The sequence below is a fragment of the Tursiops truncatus genome, chromosome 15 (assembly GCF_011762595.2).
Source record: "Tursiops truncatus isolate mTurTru1 chromosome 15, mTurTru1.mat.Y, whole genome shotgun sequence".
In the NCBI taxonomy this organism is placed as follows: domain Eukaryota; kingdom Metazoa; phylum Chordata; class Mammalia; order Artiodactyla; family Delphinidae; genus Tursiops; species Tursiops truncatus.
The window spans coordinates 84,792,183-84,808,355 of NC_047048.1; the positions used below are offsets into that span (position 1 = coordinate 84,792,183).

A 16,173-nucleotide genomic window follows, 5' to 3' on the forward strand; every position below is an offset into this window, starting at 1 on the left:
CGGGGAATGCTTGGCATAGCATTTCCATCTTGGCCTGAGGTGTCCGAGCCGGCAGTCAGCGGCGTCCAGCTGCATGAGGGCGGTGTCCCACCCTGGAGGTGCTGGCCGGCAGCCATGGAGTATGGCTGTGGGTCTCAGGGCGGCTGAGCCCCCGGAGCGGCTCCTGGTGGCCCTTCTCCACGCTAACCCTCTCGGTGCCCTTCCCGCTGCCACAGCCGCCAACCCAGAGCCTGGCGCTGGGCCCCGGAGGGCTGTCGCAGAGCGGCTCGGGCCAGGGCCTGCACTCGCAGGGCAGCCTCAGCGACGCCATCAGCGCGGGCCTGCCGCCACCCTCCCTCATGCAGGCCCAGATCGGCAACGGTGAGCGGCCCTGGGCGCGCTGGGCTCTGGGTTGGTTCCGGGGGGCAACGGGGTCACCGACTGGGCTCCCGGGTGGCCGGCCACCGCGGTGGGGACCCTCTCCTACCGGAGGCCCTGCTGCAGGCGCACGTGCTCGGGGTGAAACGCGGAGGGATAAGGCCCTTATTCCAGGTCCCCTGCGAACTGGGGCTGCATCACCTCAGAGCGCGGGCTTCCGTGTGGGGCTCCTGTCCTTGGGTTGAGAACCGCCACTAGCCGTCGGGAACCATTGATAAAGGTAACAGGGAGCAGGCGACCCCTCTGCGCGCTCAGCACGTGTGTGCATTTCCTGGTCACGCGCCCGTGTCCCTCGCTCGTTGCGTCCTTGACCATGGTCAGCCTCCCCCCAACAGCCGCGTGAAGGAAGCTGGCCCGGGGGGCGGGGGGGGGAGGCCCTAGCGCGAGGCCAGGGCTGCCGTCAGAGGTGGTCTTTGGTGGGTTTCAGCGTGCCCCCCCGCCACCGCCCTGGCAGGTCCGAACCACGTGACCCTGCAGCAGACGGCGCAGAGCACGCTGCCCACCACCTCCATGAGCATGTCCGGCAGCAGCCACGGCTCGGGGCCCGGCTACAGCCACTCGGGACCGGCCTCGCAGAGCATCCCCCTGCAGGGCCAGGGCGCCATCAGCAGCTACGTGTCCCGGGCCAACATCAACATGCAGTCCAACCCAGGTACCATCCCCAGAGACCCCGCTCCCCTCCAGCGCAGGCCAACATGGTCCCCAGGGCCACCCTCCTCCGGAAACCCCCAAGGGGCGAGGGCCGGGGGCTGGGCGGCTTCAGGGGAGGCTCTGAGGAGGGGCAGCAGCCGCCCCGCTGGGAGGACTGGGTGGCAGCCAGTGCACAGGAGTGGGAGGCTGAAGGGCAGGTAGGGCTGCGGGGCCTTGAGCGCTTGGGAAGCGTCAGGTCCCAACCAGGGTGTCCCACGACAGTCAGACGCACCGGGGTTCAAAGGCTTAGAACAGAAAAAGAGGATGGGAATTATCTCCTTAGCTCTCGCTACGCTAATTACACATTGAAGACAATCTAGTTTGGATACATTGAGTCAAGTAAAATGTCACTGAAATAGATTCCCCCTGTTTCTTCTCATTCTCTGACGTGGCTCACGTCCCCTGTGCTGGACGGTGCTGCCCTGGAGGGTCCCGAGCAGGGGTGGCAGGAAAAGACAGGCAGGCGGGGCCCCCACTGGAGCCTTCGAGACCCGGGTCTTGGGGGAGGCAAGGCGATAGGCTCCTCTGGGACCAGCCTTGGGGACTTAGGGGCGTGGGGCCGGCATTTCACATTTTATGAGTTGCCCAAAGGCGCGTTGGCGGGAAGGGTGGCGTGGCCTCGCGGGGCAGAGCTGCACAGGCCCAGCCCGGGAGGAGGGCTCAGGCGGGTCTGCGGGGTGCCGCCCAGGAGCTTCGTGGGTTACACGGGGTCTGTCGTGTCCCCCAGTGTCCATGATGCACCAGCAGGCAGCCTCGTCCCACTACAGCGCGGCCCAGGGCGGGAGCCAGCACTACCAGGGCCAGTCCATGGCCATGATGGGCCAGAGCGGGCAGGCGGGCAGCATGATGGGGCAGCGGCCCATGGCGCCCTACCGGCCCTCCCAGCAAGGTGAGGCCCGCCCCCGGTGCAGGGAACCGGTGGGGGAGGGGCAGTGTGTGCAGTGCGTGGGGCAGGCCTCCCCGTGTCCCCCGGGCGGGCCTGGTGGAGTGTCCTCTGATTGGGGGCCCGTTGGGGAGGTTCTGGGGCTCGGGGAGGTGACGTCCGGCGCTGTCCCCTAGGCTCGTCCCAGCAGTACCTGGGCCAGGAGGAGTACTACGGCGGCGAGCAGTACGGCCATGGCCAGGCCGCCTCGGAGCCCATGAGCCAGCAGTACTACCCGGACGGTGAGGCCGCAGTGGCTTCCGTCCGCTGCTCACTGGTCGTTCCCAATTCGGACCCCAGAGCGAGTCCCCTTTGGGGGCGGGAGGCGGGCCTCTGCTGAGAGGAGCTTCCGGCACTGGCCCCCTGGGGCTGGGAGCGCAGTCCTGAGGATGGACGCGAGTTCATCGTGAGATGCTCTCAGGAAGGTGACGAGCGTGAGCCGACTGTCTCGTAACGCTCCCCTCCCAGCTGCTCAGTTACAACTTCTGCAGCTTCTTTTCCTTTTCCGTGTCACCTTTCAGGCACCTTCAAGTGGCCCCAGGGTTTGTGGAGGTGGCGTTTAACATGGCCGCAGAGGACGGGTGGGATTTGGGGAGGACCCCCCAGGCAGGGTGCGTGAGCAGGTCTGGTGCTGGGGAGGTGGCCAAGACTGGGGAAGGGCAAGCCGTGACCCCCCTGTGGAATGGTGGCCGGGCCTCACGAGGTGTCACGCGCTCCGAAGGGAGCCGGCGGGGGGATGGTGACCGTGTAGCGACGTTAAGAGCTGACGTCCACGTGCGTGTCACGCATCGGGCACCGAGTACACTCTGTAACCGTGGCTGGTTGGTCCTCACGCTGCCCCGAGGGGCAGGTGGCCGTCTGCACTTTAAAGTAGGGGAACCGCAGCTGCCTGTCGGCAGGAAGTGTCCCCGGGGGTTCCGTCTAGGGAAACCGGACCGCACCCAGTGCCGGGGTCTCCTGACCCGACGCCCGAGTTCACGCGGCCTCTCCTGGGTCTGGGCAGCCGGGGCCTCCGCTGACTGCAGGGCACCCTGTTTGCTTGCAGGACATGGCGATTACGCCTACCAGCCGGCGTCCTACACGGAGCAGAGCTATGACCGGTCGTTTGAGGAGTCCACGCAGCACTACTACGAGGGCGGTAAGGTGGCCGGGCCTCAGTTTCCGGGCCCGACGGGCGTGGGGCGTATGGAGATGGGGGCCAGGCGCCGATAAAGCCGCCGAGGTGACGTCACCAAACACGGATTTGGGAAGAAACAGGCATAGTCGGTTCTCACACGGTTCTCAGGTGCGGGGACTTCCTGCCGCCCCAGGGGCCCCGAGAGGAGAGGAGCCATTAAGCTCACAGCGTGGCGTGGTCCTGGGCCTCGGTCTGGACGTCAGGATTGGGGACAATGGCAAGGCTGCCCGGGGCCCGGAGAGGAAAAGGCAGATGATATGTACAGAACAGGTGACTCGAAAATGTGACTTTTGGGGTGACTTTTTTTAAGTTGTAAAAAACGTAAAGTTTACCATTTTAACCATTTTTAAGTGCACAGTTCAGCGGCACTAAGCACATTCATACTGTTGTGCGACCACCGTCATCACCACATCATCTCAGAGCCTTCTCGCCTCCCCAACCTGACACGCTGTCCCCAATAAACACTAACTCCCCACCTCCCCTCCTCGACCCTGCTCTCCTCCCCCTCCAGGAAAGCGGGGCTCAGCCTCCTCCGCGGGAGGGCCCCCGCCTGCCTCGCGCGCTGCTCCCTGGGACGAGCTCGTTGAAGTCTGAAGGGCACAGTTCTGTACCCTCGCTTTGGGTTGCATACGATTGTCTTTCATAATTGATGAGTTTGCTAAAACATTCAGGGACTTCTTTTAAGGCAAGTGTGGCATATGACGCAGTTTCCTCCTGGATCTGGAAGCATTTTGTTCCGCCTTGTTAATGACCCCCGCACGTGTTAACACGGTACCGGCCATACCACAACCGGTGGCCTGCCGGGTCTTGCTTAGGGTGGGAGGTGCGGGGGGGAGTTTGCTTTGAGAGGGCTGGGCGCATAAGTGGCCTGCGGCCCTGAGAAGGGCAGGATGTTGGGTGGGAGCAATAAGGGGGTCGCCTGAAGCCAACAGAAAGAACTTTCTGGTAATTAGGTTTGTCCCCCAGGCGGATGGGGAACCTTGGGGGGCACGGGTGGCTGGTTCTGGGGTTGTGCACAGGAGGTGGTATCTGGCAGGAGCCCTGTGGGGTCCCCGGAATGAGAGGACCAGTGTCAGGAAGGGACCAGGGCATGGCCGACCCAGCCGAGCAGGACACTGTTGCTGTCGGGGCCACTGCAGAGGAAACCTGGAAGTCCCGATGGCATTTCCTGTCTGTGAGGTTTGCAGGAGCAAGGGCTGGACAGAGCCAGTGTCCGCTGTGACACGTCCAGGGCGCTTCTGTGGCATGTTCCCCCGGGTCATGCCAGGTGTACAGGACCAGGGTGTCCGGGTGCCACCTGCTGCGTAAAACAAAGGGCGCTAAGAGCACACACACCACAGACAGCCTCTGGAGAAACACCTGGGACAGCGATGGAGGTGATGAGGCTGGGCGGGGGAGGGGGCCTTCCTCCCCGGACCTGTTGAAGACGGACTTGGTTTGTTTTTTTATTTCTGAATCGCCCAGTTAGAAGGCAAACTTACTGAAAATCAAAGCACTAACCCTGTGGCCCCCCAGACCCGCCCACACCCCCCAGTCCTGGGGTTGCAGCACCGCTGTTTGGGGCGTTTCCCCCGATGGCAACGGTGACTGTGATCGGGCGTTGGGGATGGTGGGGACAGCTCCGCCCCAAATGGCTGCCACGCGGGTCCCCGAGGCTCATCCTTGCTTGGCGACAAGGCTGTATAGACGGGTCGGTCACCCTTGTGCATTAGCACCTCTGGCTGTCCTACGGCCACGTTCCTGCCACGTTTGATGACAACACCAGCCTCTTCTTTCACAAATAAGTGGTTCCTTTTTTCACGGCCATGTCACAGAATGTTGCAAGATTCTTAAAGATAGAAACAAATGAAAAGGAGAGGAAAAACAAGAGAAGTCGTTGTACCGGCCAGTGGTGGAGGGAAGGCCCTGGAGCCGCTGTCTCTGTCCCAGGCTGTTCTAGGAAGAGCAGTCTGGGCTCCCCAGCTCTGCTGCTCCCACGAAACACTCCTGAGAATCGCTCAGGCTTGTTCAAAGAAGTCCTGCCTCTCTCCTTTCAGAGTTGTCCATACAGGTCCATCTTCTACTGGGATTTGGCCCCGGGTCAAGAGAAGGTTTTTCTGGGTGCGTGAGAGTTGCGCCGGGTTCTCACCCCCTGCACACCTGCTGTGTCTAGGCCACGGCGGCTGCTGCTGTGAATTAATTCCTTTACCCGTTATCCTAGAAAGAGAAAAGGGGTTGTAAGACACGAGAATATGCAGACTGACCCCATAACTCTGAAACCCTGGAGAAAACCTGCCAAGTCTCTGATGAATTTCTCCGATGCATTCCTCACAAAGACAGTGAACCTGGGTCTCCACTGGTCACTGACACCTCCTCGGCCATCGGCCGTCCCATCGGCCATTGTTGCTGGGACTGGTCATGGTTGTGAGGAGGGAGCAGCTGTCAAGGTGTTTCCTTAGATGATGACCAATCAGAAAACCCAGCAGATTCCTCAGAGCCCACTTTGGAGAAGAGCTCCTGCGCTGTAGAGCATGTGTTCCTTCATTGTTCTGCGCAGCTGGAAATTGAACTTCCTTATGGGGTTTTAAGCCTTTCTACATGAATTCGCTCTCAATAAAGCTGTTATTCTAAAATGTACATTATCAGGATCCCAGTTTTAAAATACTTACATTTTACTGGACTTCCCTGGTTGGTGCAGTGGTTAAGAATCCGTCTGCCAATGCAGGGGACACGGGTTCGAGCCCTGGTCCGGGAAGATCCCACATGCTGCGGAGCAACTAAGCCCATGCACCACAACTACTAAGCCTGCGATCTAGAGCCCACGCGCCACAACGACTGAGCCCACGTGCCACAACTACTGAGCCTGTGTGCCACAACTACTGAGACTGCATGCCGCAACTACTGAGCCCACGTGCCACAACTACTGAGCCTGCACTCTAGAGCCCGTGAGCCACAACTACTGAAGCCCATGTGCCTAGAGCCCGTGCTTCGCAACAAGAGAAACCACTGCAGTGAGAAGCCCGTGCACCACAACGAAGAGTGGCCCCTGCTTGCCGCCACTAGAGAAAGCCCGCGCGCAGCAACAAGGACCCAACGCAGCCAAAAATAAATAAATAAACAATAAAATAAAAATATTTTAAATGAAAAAAATCTATAAAAAACTTAATTAACTAAAAACAAAGACAAGAACAAGAAAACCACAAGCAGCCCTCCTTTCCAGGCTGTCTGGTGCCACAGGGGGTAAACACCCCGGGTCCCCTCGCCCCGCCTGCTCCTGCTAGAGGACGGGGTCTCATGCAGAGAAAGACCCACACTCTGCGGTTAAAGGCCAGACACTGTGGTTTTGAAAAAAACGATGAAACTAAACTTAAATTGGTTTTCTTATAAAGGTGTTTTGAAAACAGAATGGAATTTAGTCTCTACACCAATCTAAAACTCTTAAGACCTGCATTAGGAAGACTTCGTAGCAAGATTTTTATTAATGTATTTTTAAAGTTTTGTTTAAATATAGTTGATTTACAATGTTGTGTTTCAGCTGTACAGCAAAGTGATTCAGTTATACACACACACACACACACACACACACAGACACACGTATATATATATTCTTTTTTTAGGTTCTTTTCCATTACACACGTAGAAAGATTTTTAAATCGTTGTTAATACTCCCTTTTTAAAAAAATTTATTTATTTTATGTATTTATTTTTGGCTGCATTGGGTCTTTGCTGTGTGTGGGCTTTCTCTAGTTGCGGCGAGCGGGGGCTACTCTTCGTTGCGGTGCGCGGGCTTCTCACTGCGGTGGCCTCTCCTGTTGCGGAGCACGGGCTCTAGGCACGCAGGCTTCAGTAGTTGCGGCACATGGGCTCAGCAGTTGTGGCTCGCCGGCTCCAGAGCGCAGGCTCAGTAGTTGTGGCACACGGGCTTAGTTGCTCCACGGCATGTGGGCTCTTCCCGGACCGGGGCTCGAACCCGTGTCCCCTGCATTGGCAGGTGGATTCTTAACCCCTGTGCCACCAGGGAAGTCCCCAATACTCCCTTTAACTGTTGGTAATTACTTGGTAATACGTTTACTGCTCTCCCAGTTATTTTCTTACCAGGAGCTTCCTTCCAAAATGAGGCTTTAGCGCGGGTGCTGGCTGGCTAGTTAGAGTTTTGAAAATGAGAATTAAGCCATTTTCTCTGGGAAAAGAAAAAGTAAGTGAACCTAAAACATCTCTGGGACTGTACCCACATATAGATGCAGAACACAAGGGCAAACGTCTGCCTCTTTTCGTTCATAAAGTCACAGGAAAACACATTACAGGTCTGAGCTGGAACCCTGGCTTGCATGTTTGCCAATAAGACGAGGGTGTCCCAAAACTTCTGGGGTCCCTTTGAACTGTGGGGATCATACGGCTTTTCCCTGTGTCTGTGTCCAGATCTCCTTCTTCTTAGAAGGACATCAGCCACTGGATTAGGGCCCACCCTAACCTTGTATGACCTCCCTTTAACTAATTACACCTGCAAAGACCCTATTTCCAAATGAGGCCACAGGTTCCTGGGGTCAGGACCTCCACAGCTCTTTTGGGGGACACAGTTTACCTACAACACTGGTATTGGTCTTTGTCTTAATTGCATTAAGCTCTTCACTTTGGCGATATATTTGTATTTCTATAAGACAGTAAGAGAAAGCATTGTTTTGGCCAAAAAGTTCATTCGGTTTCGCTGTAAGCTGGCTCTAGTAGCGCTTAGCTGTCTTTAACTTCATTTGAAACAATTTTGTAATTTTGTGAGCTTGTATGTGACAGCTGTCATACCTGTGCATTTAAAAAAAAAAATCAGGGCTTCCCTGGTGGCGCGGTGGTTGGGGGTCCGCCTGCCGATGCAGGGGACGCGGATTCGTGCCCCGGTCCGGGAAGATCCCACATGCCGCGGAGCGGCTGGGCCCGTGAGCCATGGCCGCTGAGCCTGCGCGTCCGTAGCCTGTGCTCCGCAGCGGGAGAGGCCACAACAGTGAGAGGCCCGCGTACCGCAAAACAAAACAAAACAAAATAAAAAAAAAAAATCAAAACTGGTGAATTTTTGTGTAGCCATTTTAATATTGAAGATGGAAGAAAAAAAGCAACATTTTTGGCCCATTATGCTTTATTATTTCAAGAAAGGTAAAATCGCAGCCAGCATGCAAACACAGAGCTGTGCATTGTGTGGAGAAGGTGCTGCGGCTGATCCAACGTGTCAGAAGTGCTCTGCGAAGTTTCATGTGGAGATTTCTCCCTGGATGTTGCCCCACGGTCGGGTAGACCAGTTGAAGTCGACAGCGATCAAATCAAGACATTAACTGAGAGCAATCAACGTTGTACCACGCGGGAGACAGCTGACATACTCAAAATATACAAATCAAGCTCTGAAGATCATTTGCACCAGCTTGGTTATGTTAATCGCTTTGATGTTTGGGTTCCACACATGAGTTAAGCAAAAAAAACCTTCTTGACTGTATTTCCTCTTGTGATTCTCTACTTAAACGTAACCAGAATGTTCCGTTTTTAAAACAAATTGTGACGGGTGATGAAAAGTGGATACTGTACAGTAATGTGGAACAGAAGAAGATAAGGGGGCAAGCGAAATAAACCACCACCAACCACACCAAAGGATGGTCTTCATCCAAAGAAGGTGAAGTTGTGTATATGGTGGGACTGGAATGGAGTCCTCTATTATGAGCTCCTTCCAGAAAACCAAATGATTAATTCCAACAAGTACTGCTCCCAATTAGACCAACTGGAAGCAGCACTCGACGAAAAGCGTCCAGAATTAGTCAGCAAAAAACGCATAATCTGGGCTTCCCTGGTGGCGCAGTAGTTGGGAGTCCGCCTGCCGATGCAGAGGACACGGGTTCGTGCCCCGGTCCGGGAAGATCCCACATGCTGCGGAGCGACTGGGCCCGTGAGCCATGGCCGCTGAGCCTGCACGGCCGGAGCCTGTGCTCCGCAACGGGAGAGGCCGCAACAGTGAGAGGCCCACGTACCGGAAAAAAAAACAAAAAACAAAAAAACGCATAATCTTCCATCAGGATAAGGCAAGACCCCATGTTTCTCTGATGACCAGGCAAAAACTGTTACAGCTTGGCTGGGAAGTTCTGATTCATCCACCGTATTCACCAGACATTGCACCTTTGGATTTCCATTTTTTTCAGTCTTTACAGAATTCCCTTAATGGAAAAAATTTCAATTCCCTGGAAGACGGTAAAAGGCACCTGGAACAGTTCTTTGCTCAAAAGGATGAAAAGTTTTGGGAAGATGGAATTATGAAGTTACCTGGAAAATGGCAGAAGGTAGTGGAACAAAACGGTGAATACGTTGTTCTATAAAGTTCTTGGTGAAAATGAAAACTGTGTTTTATTTTTACTTAAAAACTGAAGGAGCTTTTTGGCCAACCCAATAAAATAAAATAATTTGAATTGTTGTGGAAAAGAAGAGGTACTGGAGCAGTGGACTCGGTCTAGGGAACCCACAGCTGCCCATGCCTCGAGGGACAGCGGAGCTGCCATTGCTCTCTGGAAATGAGCTCATGTCTCCTTCCCTCTGCAGGAAACTCACAGTACAGCCAGCAGCAGGCGGGGTACCAGCAGGGCACAGCCCAGCAGCAGACGTACTCCCAGCAGCAGTACCCCAACCAGCAGAGCTACCCTGGGCAGCAGCAAGGCTATGGTAAGCGGTGGCGGGGGGCATCACAGGAACGCGGTCATTCGGTGGGCGCCCAGCAGGCTTCTTATTTTGGAACAGTTGTAGATTTCTGGAAAAGCTGTGAGGAAAGCTGAGAGTCCCCCCATGGTTAACCTCGTCCATTACCGGGGCCCTGTGGTCACAGCTAAGAAACCAAGGTTGGTGCATGGACGTGGACTGAGCCAATTTCTTCGGATCTCACTGGCTCTCCTGCATGTCCTTCTCTGTCCGGGACCAGGCCAGGATCCCACGTGACATCAGCCCCACAGCTCCTTGGGCTGCGAAATTTCCTCAGACTTTCCTCATCCCTCTTGACCTTGGCACTTTTGAGGAGGGCTGGGCGGGCACTGCCTAGACGCCCCCTCAGGTTGGGTTTGTCTGGCCTGGGTTCTGGAAAGAAGACGACGGCGAAGCGCCTTTGCGTCCCCTCCTGTGGGCATGACTTGCCTCCGTTGAGTCTGGCCTTGGTCACATGGTCAAGGGCGTCTGCCAGGCCTCCCCAGTGTCGGGCTTCCTTCCCTCTCCTCCTCCAGACTCTGACATCACTGGGTCCAGCCTCACTCGAGGGGGCACTGTGTACATCAGGGGTCCCCAACTCCCGGGCCGCGGACCAGTACCGTCCGCGCCGGTTAGGAACGAGGCCGCACAGCAGGAGGTGAGCGGTGGGCGGGTGAGCGAGGCTTCATCTGCCGCTCCCCAGCGCTCACATCACCGCCTGAGCCATCCCCCCCTCCCCCTTCCGTGGAAAAATTGTCTTCCGTGAAACCAGTCCCTGGTGCCAAAAAGGTTGGGGACCGCTGGTCTACATAGATTATTTGGAATTCTTCTGTAGGGAAGATGGGTCTCTTCTCCTCCATTCACTTAGTTATTGATCGTTTATTTATATTGGTAGGTGCTCACGGGTATTGATTTTACACATTGAGTTATGATCCAAACTTCTTTATTTTATTGTTCAAACCGTCTCAGCCCTGCCTCTTGGGAGCTCAGGTTGGTGCCTGTGGCCCTTGGACATGCCCCATCCTTTTGGTTTAGAGCACTTTCTTCCTTCTGGGACCACAGTGTTTCCCGTGCCCCAGCCCTAGAAACAGCCAATTTTGGAAAAAACACTCGGCCTTTGTCAGTTTCTCCTAAACCATCTACTTAGGCTCCGGAGGCACAATTACCGTCTCGCGCGCGTTTTCACCATTTGCTGTGTGTTTGACTCCCGTGTTTACGGTGACCACCGTGACTGGTGTAAGCTGGTCCCAGGAAGCGGGCCCGGGGCGCTGAGAGTGGCCCCCAGGCTCCGTCCGGGTGGCGGTGGGAGCACAGCTGCGAACCACGCGGGACTCCGCGCAGCCACCAGCTGTGGCGCTTTCACTGCACGGGCTTAATGTGGAGGGAGAACGGGTACCAGCGTCAGGGGCTCGGGCGGACGGGGGCATGGGGTGGTCTCACGGCTCCCGCGTGTGTTCTAGGGCCTGCCCAGGGCGCCCCCTCGCAGTACTCCAGCTACCAGCAGGGACAAGGCCAGCAGTACGGAAGCTACCGAGCGTCTCAGACGGGCCCGTCCGCCCAGCAGCAGCGGCCTTACGGCTACGAGCAGGCAAGCCTTCTGCCCGTTTCCAGACTCGCAGCCCCCGCGTGCGTCAGACGTGACGAAGGTTTCCCTGGTCGTCAAGAGAAACAATAACACAGGGTGAACTGGCACCCAATGTCCCTCCAGAACGTTTATTCTCTGAGCCTGTAAGGTTTTTAAAAATTACCTCTTCGGTCAGACACAGCTGGCTCTGTGTCCTTGTCCTTTCACGCCTCGGGTGTTCCCCGCGCGCCTAGCAGCGGCGGGCGTCTGGTGCGCGCCTGGGGGCCCCGGCGACGAGGCAGATTCGAGAGCTTGTATCTCGCCTGACACAGCCGGGCGCTGTTGGCGCCGGGATGGAGCAGCGGCAGGTAGTTCTGAGAAGAGGACCCAGAGGGCAAAGGGACAGAACGACGGGGGGCAGGGCTGGCGTAGACCAGGTCGGGGAGGCCCTCTCTCGGGCGACAGCGAGGCCATCAGACCTGAGCAGAGCCACTCAGGCTCCCAGGACGGCAGGGAGGCCTCGCCCCCCTGACGAGGACCTGCTCTGCGTGGGGCGGGGCCCTGGAGGCCGTCGGAGCCTTTGGTGACAGCATGGTGGCTGCTGGAGAGAGGTGAGAGGCTCCGGGACTCTAGGTGCTCTCAGAGGTAGTGCCAGCGGGATTTGCTGGCGGACTGGATGTGGGGCGTGTAGGAGAGGCGGGTCGGGGCGGCCCCAGGGATTTCAGCCTGGGCTGCTTGAGGCAGTTGCCGTTTCTCGGGGTGCAGAGGGCTGTGGAGAGGAAATCAAGCTTAATTTCAGATGCCTCTGACTTCCACCTGGAGGCGTGGAGGAGAAGGGCGGTAGATGATGGATGTCAGCCCCTCCTGGTGGGAGAGAAACCCGTGAGGGGTGAATGTAAGTGTCCGGGGGCCTCTCAGCGGAGGTGCCACGGGGCCAGGACATGAGGATGAGGGTGAGCCAGCCTCGGGGCGCAGCCGTGCAGAGGTCCTGAGGCGGCCAGGTCTGTCTCATGCGAGTCGGTCAGGAGGAGCCTTGGCGTCTGCAGCTGAGGGCAGGAGCAGGGCAGTGGGGCGGGAGGAGACTTATCCTGGGCATCTTTGGAACTTCCTTTGAAGAGAGCCCCTTGCAAGGGCTCATTGTGCATCGGTGGCCTTTTGTGCTGGGTCATAGGCACTAATGACCGTTTACACGGCTAATGAAATCTCAAGGCACCACATGGATGACGGGTGTTTTTCTCAGGTACCTGAATAGGAAGGTCCTGTATTTTATTCTTTTAAATGCTTCTCACCCTGCTCTCTAAAGAGAGATCATGAACCAGTCATACTTAGAGGATGAGTTTTCAACACGAGTAAACAAGCCCAGGGCAGGGTAATTAAGGAGGAAACCTTTTTGACCTTGAAGAGAGCAGTGTGGAATGTTCCCGAGTGTGCCGGAAGTGGTGCCAATGTCGCTTGTGGCTGAGGGAGCCCGTCACAGACCTGTTCACAGCAGGCTCAGGGTGGGGACGTGACTTGAGGCACCTGGACCAGGCCCAGCACAGTGAGCTGCTGTGTGACTGGGTGAACCAGCCTCTTCCACCCTCTGACCTAAATCAGTCGCTGCAGCCTGGAGAGTGGCTTCTGGACGGCCGCGTATCTGCCTGCCTCGTGGAAACAGGCAGAGGCTGTTTGGTCGCTCGCCTTTTATGTTCCCTCCACCTCTCATCCTGGGTGTTGGCGGGGGGGCGGGAGTCTGTCTTACCCTTGGGCGTGGACCCTCTTATGCAGGACTGTTGGGGTGTAATCTGTGTCTTGGTCTCTTGCAGGGCCAGTACGGAAATTACCAGCAGTAAAGGACAAACCTTCTCATGGAGGCTTGCAGCGGCACGTCTGTCTGGGATGGACAGGCCGGCGACAGTTCTGACAGCTGTGGCCTGCGGGCTGCCCCTTCACCCCACGCGGCGTCTGCACGTGAAGTGGGCACATTTCACGTGGGGTAGGACGCCGAGCGTGCGCCGCCGGTGCCAGACAGCGCTTTGATGGTGTGACATATTTGGTGCTGTGTATAGTATTGTATGTCCATACACGGAGAGGTTGTCCCTTTTTGTCCGCCTCCCCCCCCCCGCCGTGTTTCTAGCTAGCTTTAGGGGTCCTTTTGTCATCAGAGTGTTCTGTGCCCAGTGATGGGACACCTACAAGAGGCCATAGTCCACGTACTTGTATAAACAGACCTTAGGGCTGACACTCCTCCTGCACTGTCGCACCGTGGGTTGTAAACTTGTCTTTCACTGTCCGCACCGCAGCTGGACACGTGTGCACAGCCCCTGGATGGCAGCCTCTTCCTGTGCCTCGATGGGGGGGTGGGGGGGGTGGGAGGCATCTTCTGTGATTTGCGTCAGTTTCTGTTACACGATGGAAAGGATGACTAAGCCTCATTTGGAGATGCTGTGAACCGTTATTTTCAGAGCTCACTCGTTACCTGTGTCTCTCACCAATTGTGTTTATCCAAAAAGTTATATGTTTTTGTATTAAAAAGTAAAGAGGGATCAATGACTATGTTCTAAATAAATAGGAATCCATGAAGGCAATGAATGATTAGCCTTACCCAGGGAGAGTGGTATTGCTGAAAGAAAGAGAAGGTAGTCTCTGGAATTACTTTGGCTTTGGCCCTTGTTTATCTGATGGTCATTTCTGGAATTTTAATATTTAATATGCCCAATTCCAAAGTTATAATTTAAAATATTGACACCAAATTTTCCAAACTGTTGGCAAGTTGTTTATTTTATACCACTTCTTCCAGGACCTACTTATTCAGATCTCCAAGCAAGCGTTCCTTTTCTTTTAGGGATATCTGAAATTCACATCTTATTTTTATTTTTTTTATTTTTTTATTTTTATTTATTTATTTTTTTGCGGTACGCAAGCATGTGGGATCTTCCTGGACCGGGGCACGAACCCGTGTCCCCTGCATCGGCAGGCAGACTCTCAATCACTGCGCCACCAGGGAAGCCCCACATCTTATTTTTAAAAAGAACACCACTGATTCTACTGTGTTCTTCCTAATGAGAAGGAAAGCTCTTATGGAGAGAAATTTGAGTCATTTTTACATTCCTAGGACATTAAATGCCATCTAAATTCTGTGCAGACATTAAAGACAGCTCATGTGGAAAAGTCAGGTCAAAGGAAAAATTCTACATTTCACTAATAAGTCATAAGGACATTTTATCAACTCTTACCTGGATAACAATATCCATATTTATTATGACCGCTTTAAAAACATCTTTGGATAAATGCTGACATATTTCCAAGACAACCAAGAAAATAAAAATATATCCAGTTCTTCATATATCAGGTCTACTGAAGGTGATGTTTTATTAAGTCTTAAGTTGAAAGTAGTTCTTTATCCAGAATTGAATACTTTACAGTGTATAAGACATCTTCGACGTGTTTTTACTGGAATGAATAATTCCCAGTCCACACTGGGAATATGGTGGCGATTACCTGTTGCTGTTTTGCAGATGAAGCACTACGGCTCAGAGGAAAGAAGGGGCGGGTCGAGTAGAAGTCCTGTTCTAGGACCTTCTCCCCTCCTCTGTGGAGACAGAATCACACATGCATTGGGATAGAAGTGTTTATTTTGTAGACATACGGGTTTTTAGAAACCCTTAACACTGGTAAGGGCTTAAAAATACATCTCTGTATTAAATTATTGAAATGAGAGTCCTTAACTGCTAAATGACACAGACATTAGTAATTTCATTTAGGGAGTCATTTCCCTTGATTTTGTCCTGTTCTTTCCTGACAATTTTCATAGAATTTGCAAACTCAGTCGGGGATTCAATTTTCCCGTTGAAAATGTTAAGCATTTCAGAGAACTGTGAAAATAGTTTATTTTTATTCCTTGCCAATCTGGGAATATGCCTTTTATGTGTGTGTATGTTTTTTTTAAGTGCTGTATTAATACTTTTTGAAGGAAAAGGACACTTAAAAAAACTTATCCCGAAACTTCAATCTGAAATGTCTTACATTAAGAATTTCTTGAATGTTGTGTATATATTTTTAAAAGCACTTTGTGAAATAGTTTGTACATCTATTTCCTAATTTATACATGATTGTCGGTGTTCATATATTTAATGATTAATAACAAAATGTTTATTTAACGTGCTGTCCGTTTTTATGTAATATTGTGGGGAAAGTGATGCCAGCAGCTCGTTTTTGTTCACTGTTTCGTGTCTCCTCTTCCGCAACACGAATGTCTGCAGACGCTTAGGCCCGAGAGTCGCTCGCGCGGTGCGGTGCGGTCAGTGCCGCCGAGCTGCCACGGCCGAGCCCCGGGCGGGGCGGGCCTCGAGCGGTGACCGGCGCGGCCCGCGGAGGTGCCGACAGCGCCCAGGCCGCCGGCTGGCCCCGCCGCCTCCGGCCCGAGCATCCCTCGCGCGCCCGCAGCCGCAGCCGGGCCTCGGCGGTCCGTGCGGGGCGGCCGCTCACACTCGGACCGAGGAGGGCGTTTCCGTGCGACTTCCCAGCCCTGACTGACCAGGTCACGCCGTCTCGTCCGTGAGCACAGCCCGGTCCCGGACAACCATCCTCACCCGTCCGCTTCCCTCCTCAGCCGGACTTTGGCGTCTAAGTTGTTTATGCCTTTGTTGTAATTAATAAACTGGCTCTTCGAGAACCGTCCTGGAGACTGAGTTTCCGTGAGGTGATGGGGAACCGGAAGCCCCGGCGGGGAGACGGCTGCCGGGCCCG

The 16,173-nt window shown here is 54.7% G+C and overlaps 1 protein-coding gene across 3 annotated transcripts in view; it reads left to right on the forward strand.

Moving 5' to 3' along the window:
• SS18L1 (SS18L1 subunit of BAF chromatin remodeling complex) overlaps positions 1–16,104 on the forward strand; it is a 29,950-nt gene extending 13,846 nt beyond the window's left edge. Inside the window, exons 4-11 of one of the 3 annotated variants that reach the window (XM_073793147.1) lie at positions 216–360; positions 872–1,069; positions 1,835–1,996; positions 2,167–2,271; positions 3,075–3,167; positions 9,750–9,869; positions 11,342–11,562; positions 13,251–16,104. In XM_073793147.1, the coding sequence (XP_073649248.1) occupies positions 216–360; positions 872–1,069; positions 1,835–1,996; positions 2,167–2,271; positions 3,075–3,167; positions 9,750–9,869; positions 11,342–11,556 (1,038 nt within the window). In that variant the 3' untranslated portion in view covers positions 11,557–11,562; positions 13,251–16,104. The remainder of the gene's footprint in view (positions 1–215; positions 361–871; positions 1,070–1,834; positions 1,997–2,166; positions 2,272–3,074; positions 3,168–9,749; positions 9,870–11,341; positions 11,563–13,250) is intronic. The other 2 variants (XM_033840956.2, XM_073793148.1) reach the window with 2 other exon arrangements.
• Positions 16,105–16,173: the final 69 nt, after the last annotated feature.